This window comes from Leucoraja erinacea, chromosome 3 (assembly GCF_028641065.1).
Source record: "Leucoraja erinacea ecotype New England chromosome 3, Leri_hhj_1, whole genome shotgun sequence".
Classification (NCBI taxonomy): Eukaryota; Metazoa; Chordata; class Chondrichthyes; order Rajiformes; family Rajidae; genus Leucoraja; species Leucoraja erinaceus.
This window is the reverse complement of record NC_073379.1, coordinates 4,635,437-4,656,125: the sequence shown is the minus strand read 5'-3', so window position 1 is coordinate 4,656,125 and position 20,689 is coordinate 4,635,437. Positions and strand designations below refer to the sequence as shown.

At 42.0% G+C, this 20,689-nt stretch overlaps 1 protein-coding gene across 1 annotated transcript in view; it reads left to right on the top strand.

Annotated features, from left to right (window-relative positions):
* dmgdh (dimethylglycine dehydrogenase) overlaps nt 1-20,689 on the top strand; it is an 83,941-nt gene that overhangs the window by 44,357 nt on the left and 18,895 nt on the right. The window contains exons 9-12 of the mRNA XM_055631606.1: nt 26-179; nt 11,338-11,503; nt 14,253-14,383; nt 17,032-17,249. Of these exons, the coding sequence (XP_055487581.1) occupies nt 26-179; nt 11,338-11,503; nt 14,253-14,383; nt 17,032-17,249 (669 nt within the window). The remainder of the gene's footprint in view (nt 1-25; nt 180-11,337; nt 11,504-14,252; nt 14,384-17,031; nt 17,250-20,689) is intronic.

Sequence of the window (20,689 nt, the reverse complement as noted above, 5' to 3'; positions counted from 1 at the left end):
CATGTTTTGCTCTTTCCTGGATTAGTTGGATATCCCAAAGAAGAGAGATTTGGAGCACGGCCAACAGAGAGAGTAAGTGGGATTTATGAAACATTGAAGAACAAGGCATCGATGGGATTCCATGCCGGCTGGGAACAGCCACATTGGTTCTACAAACCTGGAGATGACCCTGAATATAGGTATGTGGGAGTGTCCGAGGCAGTATAAATCAAATGAGTGGCTATTGCAGGATCTGTTTTCTTTCCAAGTATATTATATACATAGACATAAATATACTACACAAAACTGGCATCAACTGAAAAGCTCTCAGTCTACTACGAACAATGGTTGATGAGATATGAAGAGTTTTAATAAAGCATGCCACAGCCAGAAATGGGTTTCAAGCCATTTACACAATTCTGCTTATGGTCTAATATCTGCAGGTGAGGGAGAAACAGCAATATTGTCTTAGATTGTACCGTAGGCTCCCAAATAGTCAACGGAAATTAGAGGAACAAATATATCGGGAGATTGCAGGTGGCTGCAAGATTAATAGTGTTGCCATAGTAGAGGATTTTAACGTTCCCTGTACAGACTGGGACGGTCATAGTGTCAAGGGTTTAGATGGGGAACACATTTGTCATGTGTGTTCAGGAAAGGTTCCTCAGGCAATAAGTGGAGAGTCCTACAAAGGAGAAGGTAATATTGACCTATGCTTGGGAATTATGCACAGCAAGTGACTGAGATGTCAGTGGGTGAGTCTCTTGGGACCAGCGATCATAGGAATAGAGAGACTACGGTACGTGGTCCGAGCCAGTCATGGGCGACGGAGGGGATTGGGAGACGCTCCGGTAGAACGAATACGCGGGAATCCGGACTTTGAACTCGATAATAGGCGCCAAATGTGATGGCGATGGCATTATATGCAAAATGAATTTCACTATGTGATGTTTAATTGTATATGACAACAAATATCCATTGAACCACAATTCTATTAGCTTTAAAATAGTTCTGGATAAGGACAAGGCTGGTCCAGAAGTTAAAATTCAATATTGGAGCGAGGCCACAGATGGGATTAGACTGGAAGATGCATTCGTTGATTGGGATAGGATGGGTGTGGTCGAAGGGATGTCGTATATGTGGTATAAGGGATGTGGTATAAACCATTCTGTGGAATTGAAGCATTATGAACTGGATGCTGCACTCTGTGTCTCCTCCTTTGCTCTACCTACTGTACATGAGTTTGGCTTAATTGTATTTATGTGTGGTCTCAATCTGTGGTTGATACATAGATAGAAATCAGAGAGCAATTACATTCTTAACCTGCATTGAACTAGGTTATGTGTAGTAAGGAACTGCAGATGCTGGTTTATTCTGAAGATAGACACCCCCAAAATGCTGGAGTAACTCAGTGGGTCAGGCAGCATCTCTGGAGAAAAGGAATGGGTGATGTTTTGGGTCAGAATCCTTCTTAACACTGAAAGATAGTTGGGGGGGGGGGGGGGGGGGGGAGAGAGGGGGAAACAGGTGGTGTGAAAAGGCCAGAACTAAACAAGGCCGGCAACAGATGACCTCAGGAAGGGTGGAGTCCATAATGGTCCATTGTGGGGTGGGAAAGATGTGCTAAAGAGAGCAATACAAGGATGTGAACAGTGGAACTAGTGGGACAACTAGGGTGGGGGAGGGGGGAGAAAGAGATGGGGGGGAGATGAACTATCTTATATGTCAGTCAGATAACAATAGCTGCATTCTAGTTGGTCTTAATTCCAGTAAATTAGGAAGGGAAAGTCTCGGTGAGGTTTGCTAAACTTGACCTCTGTCGAATGGTCCTACATTGGTGCATTGGTTGAAGTTAAATGGAATGGCAACGTTTGCAATTGTCTTCAATGGCCATGTGGATTACAACCATAGTATCTGTAGAACTCAGCATCATCAAGGATTCAACACCTTCAAAAGATGATCTGTGTGGAGTTTGCACGTTCTCCCTGTGACCGCATTACAAAGATGTGCGGGTTTGTAGGTTAATTGGCCTCTGTTAAATTGCCCCGATAGATGCAGGGAGTGGATGCAAAGATAGAATAACATAGAACCACTCTGAAGATAGACACCAAATGCTGGAGAAACTCAGAGGGTCAGGCAGCACCTCACGAGGATTAGGTGACGTTTCGGGTCGAGACCCTGAAGAACTTTAGAATTACTCTGAATGTGTGATTGATGGTCAGTGTGGACTCGGTGGAACAAAGTGCCTGTTTTCATGCTGTATCTTTCTAATAAGCTAAAACTAAAAAGATATATCATAGTAGAAGATTAAAACCTTACTCCCACATGTAACAGGTTCAGAAAGCATGGAAAACTGGCTGCTGATATGCTGTAAAGAGAGAAAATGTAAGAAATACTCAGTAGATCATGCTGCATTTTTAATTTTCACATTGTAAAATAAATGATATGGAAATGATTTCATAGTTAGCAATTCATTATTTCTACATTTATATGTTCACAGATGAGGTAACTATGTCCCAAGACAGGAATTACACACTGTGATTCTGTGGCGCTCAGGGTGAGAGAAGCAGAAGAGGAGAGAGAAAGAAACAGATGTGCAGGAGAAGTGAGAGAGAGAGACCTTTTCTTTACAGCCTTATGAGTAACAGCTTCTTTAGTTAGAGGGGGCTTCTGATAGTTGAGCATGGCCCAATAAAATATGAAATGTAGGAAGCTAGCCATAAAACTCCAATCACATAACTATCACCATTTTGGATTTAGGGAAGTCTGCCTCTCCTAAAAGAACTCCAAATGTTAGTTTGTTTGCACTGATGGAAGTTGAATGAAAGTTTGGACAAGAGAAGAGTAGTGTGTAAGAAGGAACTGCTGATGCTGGTTTAAACCGAAGATAGACACAAAAAGCTGGAGTAACTCAGCGTGACAGGCAGCATCTCTGGAGAAAAGGAATGGGCAACGCTTCGGGTCGAGACCCTTCTTCAGAAAGTCACTCAACTGTGAAATTTTACTTTGATACTCCTTCCCATTTAATTTCCGGTCATTTGCGATATATAACATAGAAACATAGAAATTAGGTGCAGGAGTAGGCCATTCGGCCCTTCGAGCCTGCACCGCCATTCAATATGATCATGGATAACAGATGGCATGGAGTATGAAGAGGTAAAGAAATTCTCTTGAAGACGAGAGAAAAGTCAGGATACATTCCCTGGGGACACAAGGAACTGCAGATGTTGGAATCCTAAGTCAACCACAAAGTTTTGAACTCAGAATTTCAAGCTGCATCTGTGGAGGGAATGGACAGGCGATGTTTCGAGTCGGGACCCTTCTTCAGACAAAGGGTTGGGACCCTCCATGACTTTTTCCACTTCCTCGCTTGCCCATTCCATTAAGGGTCCATTCACTGTATATACACTTGGCCGCCCAAAGTGCAACACCTCATACTTGCCTGAATTAATCTCTGTCTATAACTGATCCTTATCCCGCTCAATTTGACAGCCGTCTTCAGAGAGAAGTTACATTTGACAGATGCATTGGAAGTTTCTACCTGTGTAGCTAGCAGATAAATTCAGAGGTATTGCATTTCCATATCAATTAGTTTTTTTGTGGGATTAAATTAATCCATTATTGTGGATTTAAGATTGCTTAACAACAGAAGTACAATATCAATTCCGCATGATCAATGTGGCAGTATCCCCACCGCGGGAGAAGAAGAGGAAGAAGATAGAACGTTATTGCCTTCCATCACAGTGAGGAGCGTGGAATCCACTGCGGTGGATGTTTATGTGAACTTTTATTTTATGAGGGTATGTGTCTTGTTGCTTTTCACTTAGTATGACCTTGACACCTTCATGTAACCAGTGGGGAGCTATAAAGTTCAATGCCTTGGCTTCAGCAATTTACAAACGGGGTCAATGGCACACAGGGGAATGTGCGATTACTGTTTGCCGAGGATGCAAAGGTAGATTGGAATATTATGGGCGAGGAGCACTCAAAGATGTTACATGCAGATATGGATAGGCTAATAGCAAAACGACAACTGGAACCTGAGGTGCAACTGAGGGTGGTGAGGGCATGGAATGAGCTGCCAGAGTGGATAGTTGAGCCAGGTACTTGAACATCATTTAAACGACATTTGAACAGCTACATGGATAGAAAAGGTTTAGAGGAATGTCGGCCAAATGCGGGCTGATGGAACTAACAGTTGAGTTCATTGTCACGTGTAAGGAGGTACAGTGAAAAGCTTTTGTTGCAATGTAGATGGGGCATCTTGGTTGGCATGGGCAAGTTGTGTTGAAAGGCCTGTTTCTGTGCTGGACAACTCCAAGACTATGAGCACAATTTAAGGAACTATGAACTTATCCACTTTGAAAGACCAGTGGAAAAGCAAAATGTTTCTTTAAAATATGAGGACCTTATTCAGTGGGACATGTGCTTTTGACATGAATTATAGAGAGATGACATGATGAGCATATACAATATTTAGGAAACCATTTTAGGTTAATCTTTATTAAATAAAATTTCAGTGGAAAAGTAAGAGGTCTTGTTGGAAGGACCTTGGTGAGACCTGGAATGCTGTGACGTTCTTTTATATTTCCTGAGGAAAGATGTGCTGCTTTAGATGCCGGGGATCAAAGATTTACTGGATGAAAAGATAAATTTAGTCCAATGAACCTGCACTCACGGCAATTTGGACGTGAGAGTTAGTCCCATTGAAACAAATGAATTATTAGAGGGTTATCAGATAAGATGCCGTGAGACCTTGTTCCGGGCCAGAGAGTTAAAGTTAACATCACGTTCTCAGGGTAATGAAGTAGCTACATTGAGATTAAGATAAGGAGAAATATCTTCAGTTTGGGAGGTTGTGGATCTTTGCAGTTCCATTCTAGAGATGAGAGGATGTTCAGTCATTGAGTACGTTCAAAGGAGAAGTTGATAGACTTTTGGATAGTGGTGCAGCTGGTAGAGCTGCTGCCTCACAGCGCCAGAAACAAGGTTCGATCCTGACCTCGGGTTCTGTCTGTGTGGAGATTGTATGTTCTCCCTGTGCCGTGCACGGTGGGTTCCTCTCGGGTGCTCCAGTCTCCTCTCTCAGTCCAAAGACATGCAGGTTAATTGGCCTCTGTAAATTGCTGCTGGTGTGCAGGGAGTGGATGAGGAAGTGAGATTACATAGAACTAGAGTGAACGGCAGATTGATAGTTAGCATGGACTCGGTGCACTGAAGGGCCTGTTTCCATTTATCTCCTGAACTAAAACTATAAAAACTAAAGGAGGTCACGGAAAGAACATAGAGTTGGCGTGAAAGACCAATCACGATCATATAACCATATAACAATTACAGTACGGAAACAGGCTATCTCGGCCCTTCTAGTCCGTGCCGAACACGTATTCTCCCCTAGTCCCATATACCTGTGATCAGACCATAACCCTCCATTCCTTTCCCGTCTATATAACTATCCAATTTATTTTTAAATGATAAAATCGAACCTGCCTCCACCACCTTCACTGGAAGCTCATTCCACACAGCTACCACTCTCTGAGTAAAGTGCCCCCTCATGTTACCCCTAAACTTCTGTCCCTTAATTCTCAAGTCATGTCCTCTTGTTTGAATTTTCCCTACTCTCAGTGGGAAAAGCTTATCCATGTCAACTCTGTCTATCCCTCTCATCATTTTAAAGACCCCTATCAAGTCCCCCCTTAACCTTCTGCGCTCCATAGAATGAAGACCTAACTTGTTCAACCTTTCTCTGTAACTTAGTTGCTGAAACCCAGGCAACATTCTAGTGAATCTCCTCTGTACTCTCTCTATTTTGTTGACATCCTTCCTATAATTAGGCGACCAAAATTGTACACCATACTCCAGAATTGGTCTCACCAATGCCTTGTACAATTTTAACATTACATCCCAACTTCTATACTCAATGCTCTGATTTATAAAGGCCAGCACACCAAAAGCTTTCTTTACCACCCTATCTACATGAGATTCCACCTTCAGGGAACTGTGCACAGTTATTCCCAGATCCCTCTGTTCAACTGCATTCTTCAATTCCCTACCATTTACCATGCACGTCCTATTTTGATTTGTCCTGCCAAGATGTAGCACCTCACACTTATCAGCATTAAACTCCATCTGCCATCTTTCAGCCCACTCTTCCAACTGGCATAAATCTCTCTGTAGACTTTGAAAATTTACTTCATTATCCACAACACCACCTATCTTAGTATCATCTTCATACTTACTAATCCAATTTACCACACCATCGTCCAGATTATTGATGTACATGACAAACAACAGTCGACCCAACACAGATCCTTGTGGCACCCCGCTAGTCACTGGCCTCCAACCTGACAAACAACCATCCACCATTACTCTCTGGCATCTCCCATTCCACCACTGTTGAATCCATCTTACTACTCCACCATTAATACCCAACAATTGAACCTTCTTAACCAACCTTCCATGAGGAACCTTGTCAAAGGCCCTACTGAAGTCCATATATACAACATCCACTGCTTTACCCTCATCAATTTCCCGAGTAACCTCTTCAAAAAATTCAAGAATGAATGAATGATATCTTTATTTCGAACGATTAAAAAAAAAAGAAAAGAAAAGATGAAAATGAATAAATAAAAGGAAAATTATATATACATATATATATATACATAAATACATACACACATACATCTACATGTACATATATACATACATATACACACATACACATATACATAGCATATATGTACGTACATAAATTAAAAAATCAAAAGCCAATTTCAACATAATACACATTAGACTCGTTTGAAAAGGGCTAGGAAGAAGCCTATGCTTGTCAAGTCCTACCCACATTCTTCACCATTAACAAATGCAAAATTCAATAAAATAAACTAAACAGCCAATTCAAATAAAACTACTCCAATCAAGAAAAAAAGAACAAAAAAAGAAAAGAACAAAAAGAACAAGCACCATTAACATCTGTGAGATTTACATTCTCCTTTCCCATTACTGTACTTTTCAAAGATATATCTTTTGTACATTTTTTAAAATTGCAATATATTCATACTGTGTTTAATCATTTCGTCACGACCATTCCACAAAATCACCCCACAAATGGAAATACACATACTTTTAGATTAGTTAAACATGACCTTCCAGTCACAAATCCATGTTGACTATTCCTAACCAGACTCTGTTTATCCAGATGCTTATATATATTATCTCTAAGTATCTTTTCCATTAATTTGCCCATCACTGACGTCAAACTAACAGGTCTATAATTGCTAGGTTTACTCTTAGAACCCTTTTTAAACAGTGGAACAACTTGCGCAGTACGCCAATCCTCCGGCACTATTCCCGTTTCTAATGACATTTGAAATATTTCTGTCATAGCCCCTGCTATTTCTACACTAACTTCCCTCAATGTCCTAGGGAATATCCTGTCCGGACCTGGAGACTTATCCACTTTTATATTTCTCAAAAGTGTCAGTACTTCCTCTTCTTTGAATCTCATAGTTTCCATAGCTACTCTACTTGTTTCCCTTACCTCACATAATTCAATATCCTTCTCCTTGGTGAATACCGAAAAAAAGAAAATGTTCAATATCTCCCCCATCTATTTTGGCTCTGCAGATAGCTGTCCACTCTGACTCTCTACTGGACCAACTTTATCCCTCGTTATCCTTTTGCTATTAATATAGCTGTAGAAACCCTTTGGATTTACTTTCACCTTACTTACCAAAGCAACCTCATATCTTCTTTTAGCTTTTCTAATTTATTTCTTAAGATTATTTTTACATTCTTTATACTCCTTAAGCACCTCATTTACTCCATGTTGCCTATAATTATTGTAGATCTCTCTCTTTTTCCGAACCAAGTGTCCAATTTCCCTTGAAAACCATGGCTCTTTCCAATTTTTACTATTTCCTTTCAACCGAACAGGGACATAAAGATTCTGTACTCTTAAAATTTCACCTTTAAATGTCCTCCATTTCTCTTCCTCATCTTTCCCACAAAACAAAATGTCCCAATTCACTCCTTTTAAATCCTTTCGCATCTTCTCAAAGTTAGCCTTTCTCCAATCAAAAATCTCAACCCTAGGTCCAGTTCTGACCCTCTACATAATTATATTGAAACTAATGGTATTGTGATCACTGGACCCGAACTGTTCCCCAACGCATACCCTGACCCGTCTCATTTCCTAACAGGAGGTCCAGCACCGCCCCTTCTCTAGTAGGTACCTCTATGTATTGCTGCAAAAAATTATCCTGCACACATTTTACAAACTCCTAACCATCCAGCCCATTTACAGAATGTGTTTCCCAGTCTATGTGTGGAAAATTGAAATCTCCCACAATCACTACCTTGTGCTTCCTACTAATAACTGCGATCTCCTTACATATTTGCTCTTCCAATTCTCGCTCCCCATTTAGCAGTCTATAATACACCCCTATAAGTGTTGCTACCCCTTTCCCATTTCTCAGTTCCACCCAAATAGCCTCCCTAGACGAGCCCTCTAATCTATCCTGCCAAAGCACTGCTGTAATATCTTCCCTGATAAGCAATGCAACACCTCCACCTCTTGCCTCTCCAATTCTATCACACCTGAAGCAACGAAATCCTGGAATATTTAGTTTCCAATCACAGCCCTCCTGCAACCATGTTTCACTGATCGCCACAACATCATACTTCCAGGTGTCAATCCAGGCTCTAAGTTCATCCACCTTTCTTACAATGCTCCTAGCATTAAAATATACACATTTAAGAAACCCACCCTCTCTTATTCTCTGTTTATTGTCTTTTTCTTCTTTCTCCCCTACATTTGTGGTCAGAGTGCTACCATTCTCTGCCTCCTGCCTCACACACTGACTGCTAGCTTTCCCTATTTGAGTCCCTCCCCCCGATCATATTGATGGCAGCGCAGACTCAAGTACGCTTATTCCTGTTCCTGTTTCTTACAACGTGATTAATTCTCTGTTGTGTAACTGCTGGAAGCTTCTTTACATTATGATGGATTCTGTTGTGATTTTTATGAGTTCATCAAACAGGTGGGATTGTAAGTTATTAGCAGTTACACATTTCTCTTGTCAGCAGACAAAGTTAACATGGGAAGCTTGAAACCATCTATTGAATTTGCTGAGCTTTGCTTAATGATCAATCGACAATAGTCAAGTTAGCTTTGAAATGTTTGTTTCAGGATCCATGTGAATATATTCTCCTTTAAACTTGGTGTATCAAGGATTTTTCTTCTTGCAAAGTTCACTTCTTTCTGCAATTTCCTTACCAGGAAATAGTTGTTCGAGTGACCATTCTCTTTCTGTGAATGTTGACAGTGATTGCCAACATGATTACAACAGTGTAGTACAAACTGACCTTCACCTCAACACTTGTCCAGGCAGGTACATCTGGACCTGTAGCAGCCAGATAGCAGTCAAGGTCTAACCTGGTATAACGTCTCTTTCCTTAAGCCATCATTTCTATAATTGAAACTATATCCTATCACTGCCTTGGCAAAGCCCACCTTACACTGTGGATCAAATTACTTTCTAGGACCTGTAAATCTTAACACATAATTGAACGATTAAGAGAACAAATATAATTGTTCTGTAGAATATTCTCAGTTCATTAACACATTAACAGATCATTCTAGTATCCTACTTAGTCATAGAGTCTTACAGCGTGGAAACAGGCCCTTCAGCCCAACTTGCCCACACCAACCAACATGTCCCATCTTCACTAGTCCCACCTGCCTGCATTTGGCCCATACCACTCTGGACCTGTCCTATCTGTATGTACCTGTCTAAATGTTTCTTCAATGTTACAATAGTACCTGCCTGAACTACCTCCTCTGGCACATCGTTTAATACACCCACCACCCTTTGTGTGTCTTTTTAATTCCCTTTAAATATCGTGATTTTCATGTTTATATATGGTTCATTACATTTTTTTGAACAATTCGGATCTAATGGAATAAATAACTGAATCATTTGGAATATATCCACAGGTAATTGATGAAAAATGCAATTGCTTCCATCAGAAACACATGATTATTTCCTCAAAATATAACCTGTCAATAAGCAGCATTTATTAAGCGTTGTAATGAACATGAGGCAAATGAGAATTCAGACCAGAAAAAATCGGCTCGATATGTACAAGTGCGGTAGAAGCTAAGTGCCAGTCATTCCCAGGGATATAGAGATCATTACCAAATTTAACAGCAGGACCTCGTGATTATTTTCTTCTTCGACTTTCCATCAGATTGTTGGGTTCATACACTGTGCGTACGTTGCTTTTTTGCGATTTGTATCTTTCTTAATTTCCTTGCGGGGGGGAGGAGGAATGTAGTATGGAATGGAGTCCACACAAGAGGCAGAATGGGAGGAAATATATTTCAATGGGTCAATGGTCATGTGCAAAACAACACACAGTGAATTTCTTTTAAGAGTCGCCAGATTTGGTGCCGTTTCCAAAAGTCCGCTCCGCGCGCAATAGGTCTTATTGAGCGGCACCGACCCAGGCTGCTGCAGTTCCTCCAGCCGTTGCCTTCGTCTGGATTGTTCAGCCAACCAACGTCCCTCTCCTCACCTGGCCTGGCCACCTTTGTGCCCCCCTGTTGTGTATGACCACGGCTCGCTGGGATCCTTCTGCTGCGGGGCTCGCTGGATTCCTATTTGTGATCTTGTCATCACGATCACTGGGATGTTATATTGTGCCTTTTGAAGTAGCAATGAGAGTCTTAAGACCATGTCAAGAGCATGTCTGCTTTCTCCGTTAGATATATAAGATACAGTGCACAAAGTTTGAATGAGGGGATAGCTTTAGTATTTATCTATTAACTTTACAAAACATCCATCCATTTTCATATTGCTGTCTATAGAATCTTGCTCTGTGTAAATTGACTACCACATTTCCTACATTAAAGCATAATGTCTACACCTCAAAGGTAATTCATTGGCTGTAAAGCTCGTTTTGGCATTGAGAGGTTGTGAAGGATGCACGTCTTTCTTTCAGCGTGAGCTTTTTACCGAAACATCGTTGAGCATCAAGTTAAACAGTGCGTGTGGAAGACATTCGAACTGTCGAGAAGATTTTGCGGTCAAGTCCACTGCAAAGAATCACGGCTAATCTTTCAGTCCAGTAATCAGGCAGTGTTGCACTGACAGAGATGATTCTGAGTGTTTCTTATTTGCAAACTAATTGTACCTTCTGTAACTGCACTCCAAATGCATATCATAGTCTAAGATCACAAAAGGCACAATATAATTGGAAGTTTCTTCTTGCTGAATGTGAATACCCTTAATTGTTCAAAGTAAAGATGATTTATCAATATTGCAATAACACGGCACTATTTTCTTAATCCGTCCCTAGACCTAGTTTCCGCCGCACAAATTGGTTTGAACCGGTTGGTCGAGAATGTAAACAGGTCATGGAAAAAGTGGGCGTTTTTGATCTCACACCCTTTGGCAAGTTTTCCATGAAAGGAAAAGACGCCACCAAACTACTGGACCGCTTGATTGCAAATGTCATTCCTAAGGTAAGAAGATACAAAGATACAAAGGACATTTATTATCACATACCCCAATTGGTTTAGTGAAATTTGACTTGCCATGCAGCACACAAATAAAGATAAGACTCAACATTAAAGAATTTAACAATAATCATAGAAACATCATCCCCCCCACAATGGTTCCCACTGTGAGGGAAGGCACAAAGTCCAGTCCCCATCCCCTTGTCAACCCATAGTCGGGTCTATTGAGGCCTCTGCAGTCGGTGCTACGGGGCCCGTTGTTTCAGGCCCTCTCGCCAGGTGATGGTGCTCCGGCATCGGGAGAACCCTCTCAGTGGCTTGGGACACCTGGAACGGCCGCTTCCTTACCGGAGACGGCGGCTTCCGAAGCCACCAGGTCGCGCTGGACGGAGCTCCACCACTGGCGATCCCGGCGAGAGATCCCAGGCTCCCGATGTTAAAGTTCAGCGCCACCGCTCGCAGCTCCGCAATGTTCGCCTGCGGTCTCAGCATTCTGGAATTCCAGCGCGGTGACCCGAGCAAGGCATCGCCCGCTCCGCGATAGCGCTCCAGCGCTGTGCCGCAGCCGAAGCCGTGGTTCTGGCCGGTCCCCTCAGGAAACGCCGCTCCAGACCCGTTGGTAGGCCGTGAGGACGGGTCGAAGATGCTGCCTGGAGAAAAGCTGCCTCTCCGACACCAGGAAGAGCAGTTTCCCCCTTCCCCCTCCCCCCCCCCCCCCCCACATAAAATAGACTAGACCTCCAAACAAAACACTTTTTAACACACTAAAAATAAAAGAAAGAAGTGAATAGACGGACAGCTGCAGGCTGGGCAGCCATACCCAACTGGACGGCGCCCCCTAGCTTTAGCTTTAGAAATAGATCCAACAAACTGACACTTGCAGTTATTAATTTCTACAATTGTCCACTTGTGAAATATAGGTGAGTTGTCTTGGTGTCATTTCCCATTTATGAAGGACATCAAGGAAAGGGTTAAAAATAGGGTTCACGCGGTGACACGTCGATATTTTCCACGATGAAGAAACAAGCCACTGCGGATGCTGGTTTACAAACAAAAAATAGTTGGACACTTGCCAATATACAGTATAGAAAGCATTTTATCGGTATGCACCATAGCATGGTGTGGGTACAGCTCCATCCAAGACTGCAAGGAATTGCAGAGAACTGTGGGTATAGCCCAGACCCATCATACAAACAAACCTCTAATAACTCCATTAACTACATCTACAATTCATGCTGCTCCATAATCAAGGACAAGTCACACCTCTTTTCCCCGTCACATTAGGCAAGAGGTACAGAATTGTGGAAATGCATACCTTCAGATTCAAGGCAGTTTCTTCCCAGCTGCTATCAGGCAACTGAACCATCCTATCACCAACTAGAGAGCAGACCTGACCCACCATCTACCTCATTAGAAACCTTCGGACTACCTTTAATCGGACTTTACTGGAATTTATCTTGCACTAAACATATTCCCTTTTCCTGTATCTGTATACTGTGGACAGCTTGATTGTGATCATGTATTTAAGAAGGAACTGCAGATGCTTCAAAATCGAAGGTACACAAAAATGCTGGAGAAACTCAGCGGGTGCAGCAGCATCTATGGAGCGAAGGAGATGGGCAACGTTTCGGGCCGAAACTTTGCCTATCTCCTTCGCTCCATAGATGCTGCTGCACACGCTGAGTTTCTCCAGCATTTTTGTGTACCTTGTGATCATGTATTGTCTTTCCACTGACTTAATAACACACACCAATAAAAATATTTTCACTACACCTCAGTACACGTGGCAATAAACTAAACTACATATATAGCTGGGCATTCAACCTCACTGTGAAATTCCTTACCAATGGAATCTTGAGTAGAAGACACAATGTTCTGTGATAGATGATGTTTTGTGTCGGGACATTTCTGCAAACTGAAACGTCACTTCTCCATGTTCTCCAGAGATGCTACCTGATCCGCTAAGTTACTCCAGCACTTTGTGTCTGACGCTTTGTATGATGTATACAACTCCAAAATCTCCCCAGTGGAAATAACAACTGTGATCCCAAGCTTGAATTATGTCTAGTTTCTTAATTCCAAGTTCCTTTCATCCCGAACTAAATGCAAATACATCCCCATCATCATTTTTCCATCTGTTTTTCTGATTATGAAGCTGGACATTGCAACTTCAATATTCGCTGTCTCGTAACCCTGGCGATAAGTGTTCCAATGACATTATTTTGCTCTGTTATCAGGGTAGCCTTTCTCACTTTCCTCAACCTCTCCTCTATGATCGGCATAATCAACTGTGCTATCTCACTTGGTTTGAAGAAGGGTTCCCACCGAATGATTGCCTGTCCATCTCCTTCCCAGATGCTGCCTGACCCGCTGAGTTTTTTTGGGGGTTTAGTTTAGTTTAGAGATACAGCGTGGAAACAGACCCTCAGGCCCACCGAGTCTGCGCCAACTTGCTACAAACTAGGAAAGATTTACAGAAGTCAATTAGCCTACAAACCCGCACGTCTTTGGGATGCAGGAAGAAACCAGGGCACCCGGAGAAAACCCACGAAGTCAGACGGATAACGTACAAACTCCGTGTAGACAGCATCCGTCGTCAGGATCAAATCAGGTTCTCTGCCGCTGTAAGGCCACAACTCCCCCGCTGCACCACCGAGCCAGCTATGAAAATATATCATTTGGTGTTTTCAACGATGAACTTCCAAAGAGCCTCACACGTTAGTTACTTATTTTAATTCGCTCTCCTTTCTCTCAGCTGGGTTATATAAATATCAGTCATATGATTACCCCACGAGGTCGAGTTTATGCAGAAGTGACAATCAGCCATCTATCAGAGGACGATTTCTTGCTGGTGACAGGGTCAGGATCTGAGCTCCACGACTTAAGGTGAGCACGGATTAGAGAAATTAGGATAACTTAATTAATTCACATGCTTCAAGGCGCTGTCCCACTTGGGCGACCTAATCCGCGAGTTCTGGCGAGTTTGCCCTCGACTCATACTCGCAGCAGGGTCGACATGAGGTAGTAGGAGGTCTTCGTAACTCTCCTCCATGCTCGAGAGTGGTCTCCGCGTACTCGAGGCCTCAGCTAGGTCGCGGCGTTTTTTTCAATATGTTAAAAAATGCCCGCGGGTAAAAAAGGTCGCCATTGAAAAAATTGATACTTTTTTCTACTTGTAGGTTTAGCCGTAGCAGGTCGTAGGAGGTTGGCATGTTAGTCGTAGGTAATCGAGGGTAGTCGTAGATAGTCTTCATCATAGTCGAAGGGAGGTCGAAGGGAGGTAAAATGAGATCGAAGGAGGTCGACTTCACTCTCCACTATTCGGTGTCCAATTTTCCAGAAGTTAGTTGTAGCTAGTCGAAGCTGGTATTCAACATAGTCGAAGGAGGTCTTCAACATGTTATTTTTGCAAACGCTTCTAAACTCGCCAATTAGGTCGCCCAAGTGGGAAAGCCCCTTAACTATTTTATTTGATTGAGTTAATTGGTGCAAATGCAAAAGCACTTTGCTTCTACAAAAGATGCATATTGTCTGCTAAACAAAAGAAAACAATTAAATCTTTATTATTTTCCATACGTAGATCAAAGAATGGTACAGCGTAGGAACAGGCCCCTCAGTCCACAATGTCCAATGCCCCCCCCCATTCTCTGCATATTCATGTGCCTATCTAAAAGCCTCTTAAAATCCACTATTATATCTACCTCCATCCACCACCACCACTGGAAGCGTGTTCCAGACCCCCACCACACCCTGTGCGAAAAAACTTACCCCGCACAAATCCTTTAAACATTGTCACTATCACCTTAAAGCTCTTCCCTCGAGTCTGACATTTCCATCATGGGAAATGTTTCTGACTGTCTACCCTATCTATACTTTTCATAATGTTATATACTTCCATTAGGTCTCGCCTTGACCTCTGGGGAATAAATCAATCTGCATTTGTCTACATTTACTTGCAGCTAAATGCCACCTAATCCAGGCAACTGGATTCTTCAATTTCTTCTTCTGAATCATTACTTTCCAAACAAGAAAGCGGAACATTTTTGACCACAGATCTTACTATCTCACAGAGCAGATCCGTTGAGTTGTTGTCTAATTAGAGGTGAGGTCGTTACCTTTTTACTTGATCACAAGAGAACCTGTTTTACTTAGTCATTGATAGAACGTCTGCAACACTGGAAAGATTGTCATTTATTATTCCAGTCAAACACAACAGGTTATGATGTCACTCTGGAGGATGGTTAAGAGACAGTGGCATTAAGATTGGAATCTAGTCACATATTGGCCGTCTGGGGTAAGAACACCAGGTCTCCTTTCCTAGAATAGGGAATTTTTAAACCTGGAAATACAGCTGATGTCAAATTGATGATCACACATGTGCATGCTCATTGAATTCAGCAGAATGGACATTGGGAAATGTACGCAATAGACAGCTGATCAACCCCCCCCCCCCTCTTATATATTGTTTACTAGAAGTTGAAATGACTCTGTGGAATTGATCAGCCTGTTAATTTGTGGTAAATATAATTATTGGCGATATTGCACCAGTTTGTCGCAAAAGTAGGACTCTTCCTGTGAATCAGAACGTTGTAGATTAATATTCAATATGACATCTCACCAGAGAAGTTAAGGATGCTTACAACATATCAAATCAAATCAAATCAAATACGTTTATTGTCATTGCACAACAACTGTACAACAAAATTTCATTGCATCTCCTTCAGTGGTATACATAGAAGATACGGGATAAAAGATTAAAAGAACAAAAACACAAACAACCATTGACTCCCATATACCGGCAATATCAGTAAATGAAATGAATAAAATAAAATCAATAAATAGATAATAGAAATATAAAAAATATTGCACATTATATTGCAACAGACCACCAAATAGTGTTGTGTTGCCCGCAGTGTTATCTATCTGAGTTTAGTTCTTTTATGGCACGTGGATAGAAACTGTTAATTAGTCTACAAGTGCGGGCCTTCAGAGACCTGTATCACCTCCCAGAGAGCAGCAGAGTGAAAAGGTGATTGGCAGGGTGGGATGAGTCCTGCTTGACGTTTGGTGTAGACATTAGGCCCTGTAAATGTCATCCAGGGAGGGTAGTTGAGCGTTTGTGATGCTCTGTGCTCTTTTAATAACTCTCTGTAGTGCCTTCCTTTCAGCCACAGTACAGTTAGCAAACCACACCAGGATGCCATAGGAGAGGATACTTTCCACGGCGCACTGGTAGAAGGACAGCAGCAGCTGCTGTGAAACACAACGTTTGAATCAAATGCCTCTTGTGGACCTGAGCACACTAGACTAGAAATGTAACCACAAGTTTCCTTGTTCGAGTGTGAAATAGTCCACTAAGCTTCTATTACTGTGGGCAGGAAAATAAAGCTCACCTCATGCTTGTAATTAGATGCCTGACATATTTGATAAAAAACAAAAGATCGGTGTCCAATTGCCCCCACCTGAAGTAGACGTTTATTTATTTTGAAGCAGAGATTTACTATTCGCATTATTTCTTGTCTTCATGTTTGTAGATATATAGAAGAAGAAGCAGCTATTGGTGGCTATGAGGTTGATATCCGTAATGTTACTGACGAAATCGGAGTGTTGGGTGTGGCAGGCCCATTTTCACGGAAGGTTCTCCAGAAGCTGACAAATGTAGACTTGAGTGGAAAAGCGTTTAAGTTCCTGCAGTGTAAGCCAATTACTCTGGCAGATGTTCCCCTCACCGCAATGAGGATCTCCTACACAGGTTGGTGTCCGATTACCGATGCTTTGGCTCACCGCATTGCCTCCGGTGTTTTTAAATGTTAAACATTCATAATTAAATAAGATTGCTGCCAGTCTAAAAATCCAAATGTGTGTAATTTGCTTCCTGGCCCAACCACAACTCACTCATTAGAAATATTCATTGGCAAGTTGAACACAGGCCTACTATTTGTCAACTTTCTATTTGCTTCAATGATTCAATTCGATTTAAATAATTTTAGTTGCTGATACATATTCCACAAGGTGAAAACCATCGAAAATTAATTTATATTGTTAAGTCTGCTGTGCTAAGATGCTAAAAGCTATAATTCCAGCATAGGTTTCCTCCAGGTGCTCCAATTTCCTCCCACAATCCAAAAACGTGCAGCTTTGTAAGTTAATTGGCCATGTAAATTGTCCCATCGAAGCTAGTCCCATTTCATGGTGGATGTTAATTTGTGTTTATTGTGTGTTTTTGTCATTTTGTACTATATGTAGGACTGCAAGGCAACAACATTTCGTTCAGCCCGCAAGGTCTGAATGACAATAAAGGCTACTTTGACTTTCTTTCCCCATGATTGGCCTAAATCCCTCCAAATCTTTCCCATCCCTGTTCCTGTTGAAGTGGTGAAACGGTTGCCATTGGCAGTTATTGTCGAGAGCCAGGGCACATAACATAAAGGTATACCATGAGTGGATAGTGTCTGGAAAGACTGTCGAGAGTAGTAATGAATGCCATTTCAATTGGAGCTTTTTAAAACCTGAATTGAAAACAAAATGTTGAGGTATGGGGAGAGGGTGGGTGAGTGGGACTATGTGACCTAATATGGACTTCCTTCTGTGTGTTAACCGTTCTGTGACTGCAGTAAAATGAATTCCAGAGGCAACATACCATTGTCTGGATAGACATGAAATGCTGGAGTCATTCAATGGGTCAGGCAGCGCCTCTGGAGAAAAGCAGTTGAATTTCGAGGCACCAGACTGTTTTGCATTTAATCAAATGTTTCTGCACTACAGTTCATACTTTATTAATCTTGATGGTAAAGGAGAACATTTTCTGCCAGCTTTCCCAAACAAACAATAATAGCCTTGGTCCAGGGGCCGGCAACTCAGCTGGTTCTGTCTGGCTTCAGGGGAAGAATTGCCATATCTCAATTATCACATCATGTTTAAACATCTGAATTATTTTAGTATTTTTATGTGCATACCCTGTCTTGTAATGGGAATATACCACAGTTTTTTTAGGGTTTAAGCACTGAATATATTTGAGCAATGTGGTGTCAGGCTACAGATTAAAGTATTAATCATTTCTTATGGAAACTTTATGTTTGTTTTAGTGAGCTTTTTATTGACCTAATGGACTAAGTGGCACCCATCAGATGGCTTCTGGTTTCACAGTTCACTCACTCACGGCTTGTGGTCTCACAGTTCACTCACTCACGGCTTGTGGTCTCACAGTTCACTCACTCACGGCTTGTGGTCTCACAGTTCACTCACTCACGGCTTGTGGACTCACAGTTCACTCACTCATGGCTTCTGGACTCACAATTCACTCACTCACAGCTGCTGGACACATAGTTCACTCACTCGCGGATTGTGGACTCACAGTTCACTCACTCACGGCTTCTGGACTCACAGTTCACTTTCTGAACTCACAGTTCTCACGGCTGCTGGACTCACAGTTCACTCACTCACGGCTGCTGGACTCACAGTTCACTCACTCACGGCTGCTGGACTCACAGTTCACTCACCCACGGCTGCTGAACTCAGAGTTCACTCACTCACGGCGGGTGGATGGCTTGCGGACAGCTCACGACTTAGCCCAACCTCCAGGGCTTTATTCTCCTTGCCCCGGTGATTGACAGAGGGTGCCAGAAGGGGCGTTCCCTTCATGGTGACTGACAAGCGAGAAGACCAATCTGCTGATCTCATGATTTTTAAACCTTCATAACTTTTGTAATATTCCGCTGATCGGAACAAAACTTGGTGCGCTTGGAGCAGAGGAGAACAGTGGGTTAGGGGGCGAAGAAATCCTTGAGATATAGGCGCCGTTTATGCACAAATTTTAAAACAACGCAAACCGGAAGTGTACAAGATGAGCGTTTTAGTAATAGTATAGATAGAAGATATCACTAATCAATTACTTACCATTAGCAATGCATCAGTACTTTCTTATCTGTTTAATTTTCACATGAGGAATATCCCTAAAATATATGCATGTTGCATTGAATGAAGAGGAGGGCATATTCATTGGCTGCTTTGCTGTATTACTAATACAACTAATTTCAAGCAAATGTGACTGTGTTTAAGTGTTTCATTGGTTTATTCTGCTTAAATATTTGTTCTATCATTCGATGATTAAAATATTTATTATATAATTTGATGATTAAAGTTTTGCAAGTGAGATGCAATAATTTTATACAAGATGTTGCCATGAAGCATTCACCACAGCTCCCAAATCAGATTGTCTGTCTGAGGTTTATGACTAGTATTAGGGATTTGACAGGATTTGTATTAAGATTAATACACAGTTCCATTATATGCGTAGGAAAGGGCCATCTAGAGTCATAGTCAAAGAATGATACAGTGTTGAAACGGGACTCGGTCCATAACCCTCCAAACCTGTCCGATCCATGCAAAGTTTTGCCTTTAGTTTTTTAAACCTACTGGCATTACTATTAGTAGAAAGAAGGAACTGCAGATGCTGGTTTACAAAAAAGGACACAAAATGCTGGAGTAACTCAATGGTTCAGACATCTGAAGAAGGTTCCCGAGCAAAAAACGTCGCCTATCCATGTTCTCCAAAGAGCTGCCTGACCTTCTGAGTTACTCCAGCACCTTGTGTCCTTTTGTCACGACTCTTACCCAGCCTCCACAGCTGATTTCAGGCCGGGCTGCTGGGGCTGCCACCGGCCCATACAGCTTTCTCAGCCACTTCCAGGCCACGCCTGCCACCGCCACTGCTGACCTTTACCTGCACTTCGTCGCCTGCAGGCTGCGATCATTGACTACCGATCCTCACTTCTCTCCTGGCCGCCAGCAAGCCGGATCCGTCAACTCACCTGGATTCCAGCCCCAGATACGGACCAAGAGTCTGAAGTAGGGTCTGCACCCAAAATGTCACCTATCCATGCTCTCCAGAGACGCTGCCTGATGTGCTGAGTTACTCCAGCACGTTGTGTCATTTTGCATTACTGTAAGATTCTTTTGATTTCATTTTATTTTAAGATAAACATTCCTCATAAAATCTTTTTTTTTCTTTTGAAAATCAAAGAAAGGCTGGTTGGTTAATGATGTGGCACAAGTTAAAAATACCTCAATGGTATTATGGTTTATAGCAGCAAGTTAACTGAAAAACTGACTAAAAGCAGCTTGCCTACAGTTTGCTAAGACATTTAGGTTAGTTTTAGTTTGGTTTATTTATTGTCACGTGCACCGAGGTAC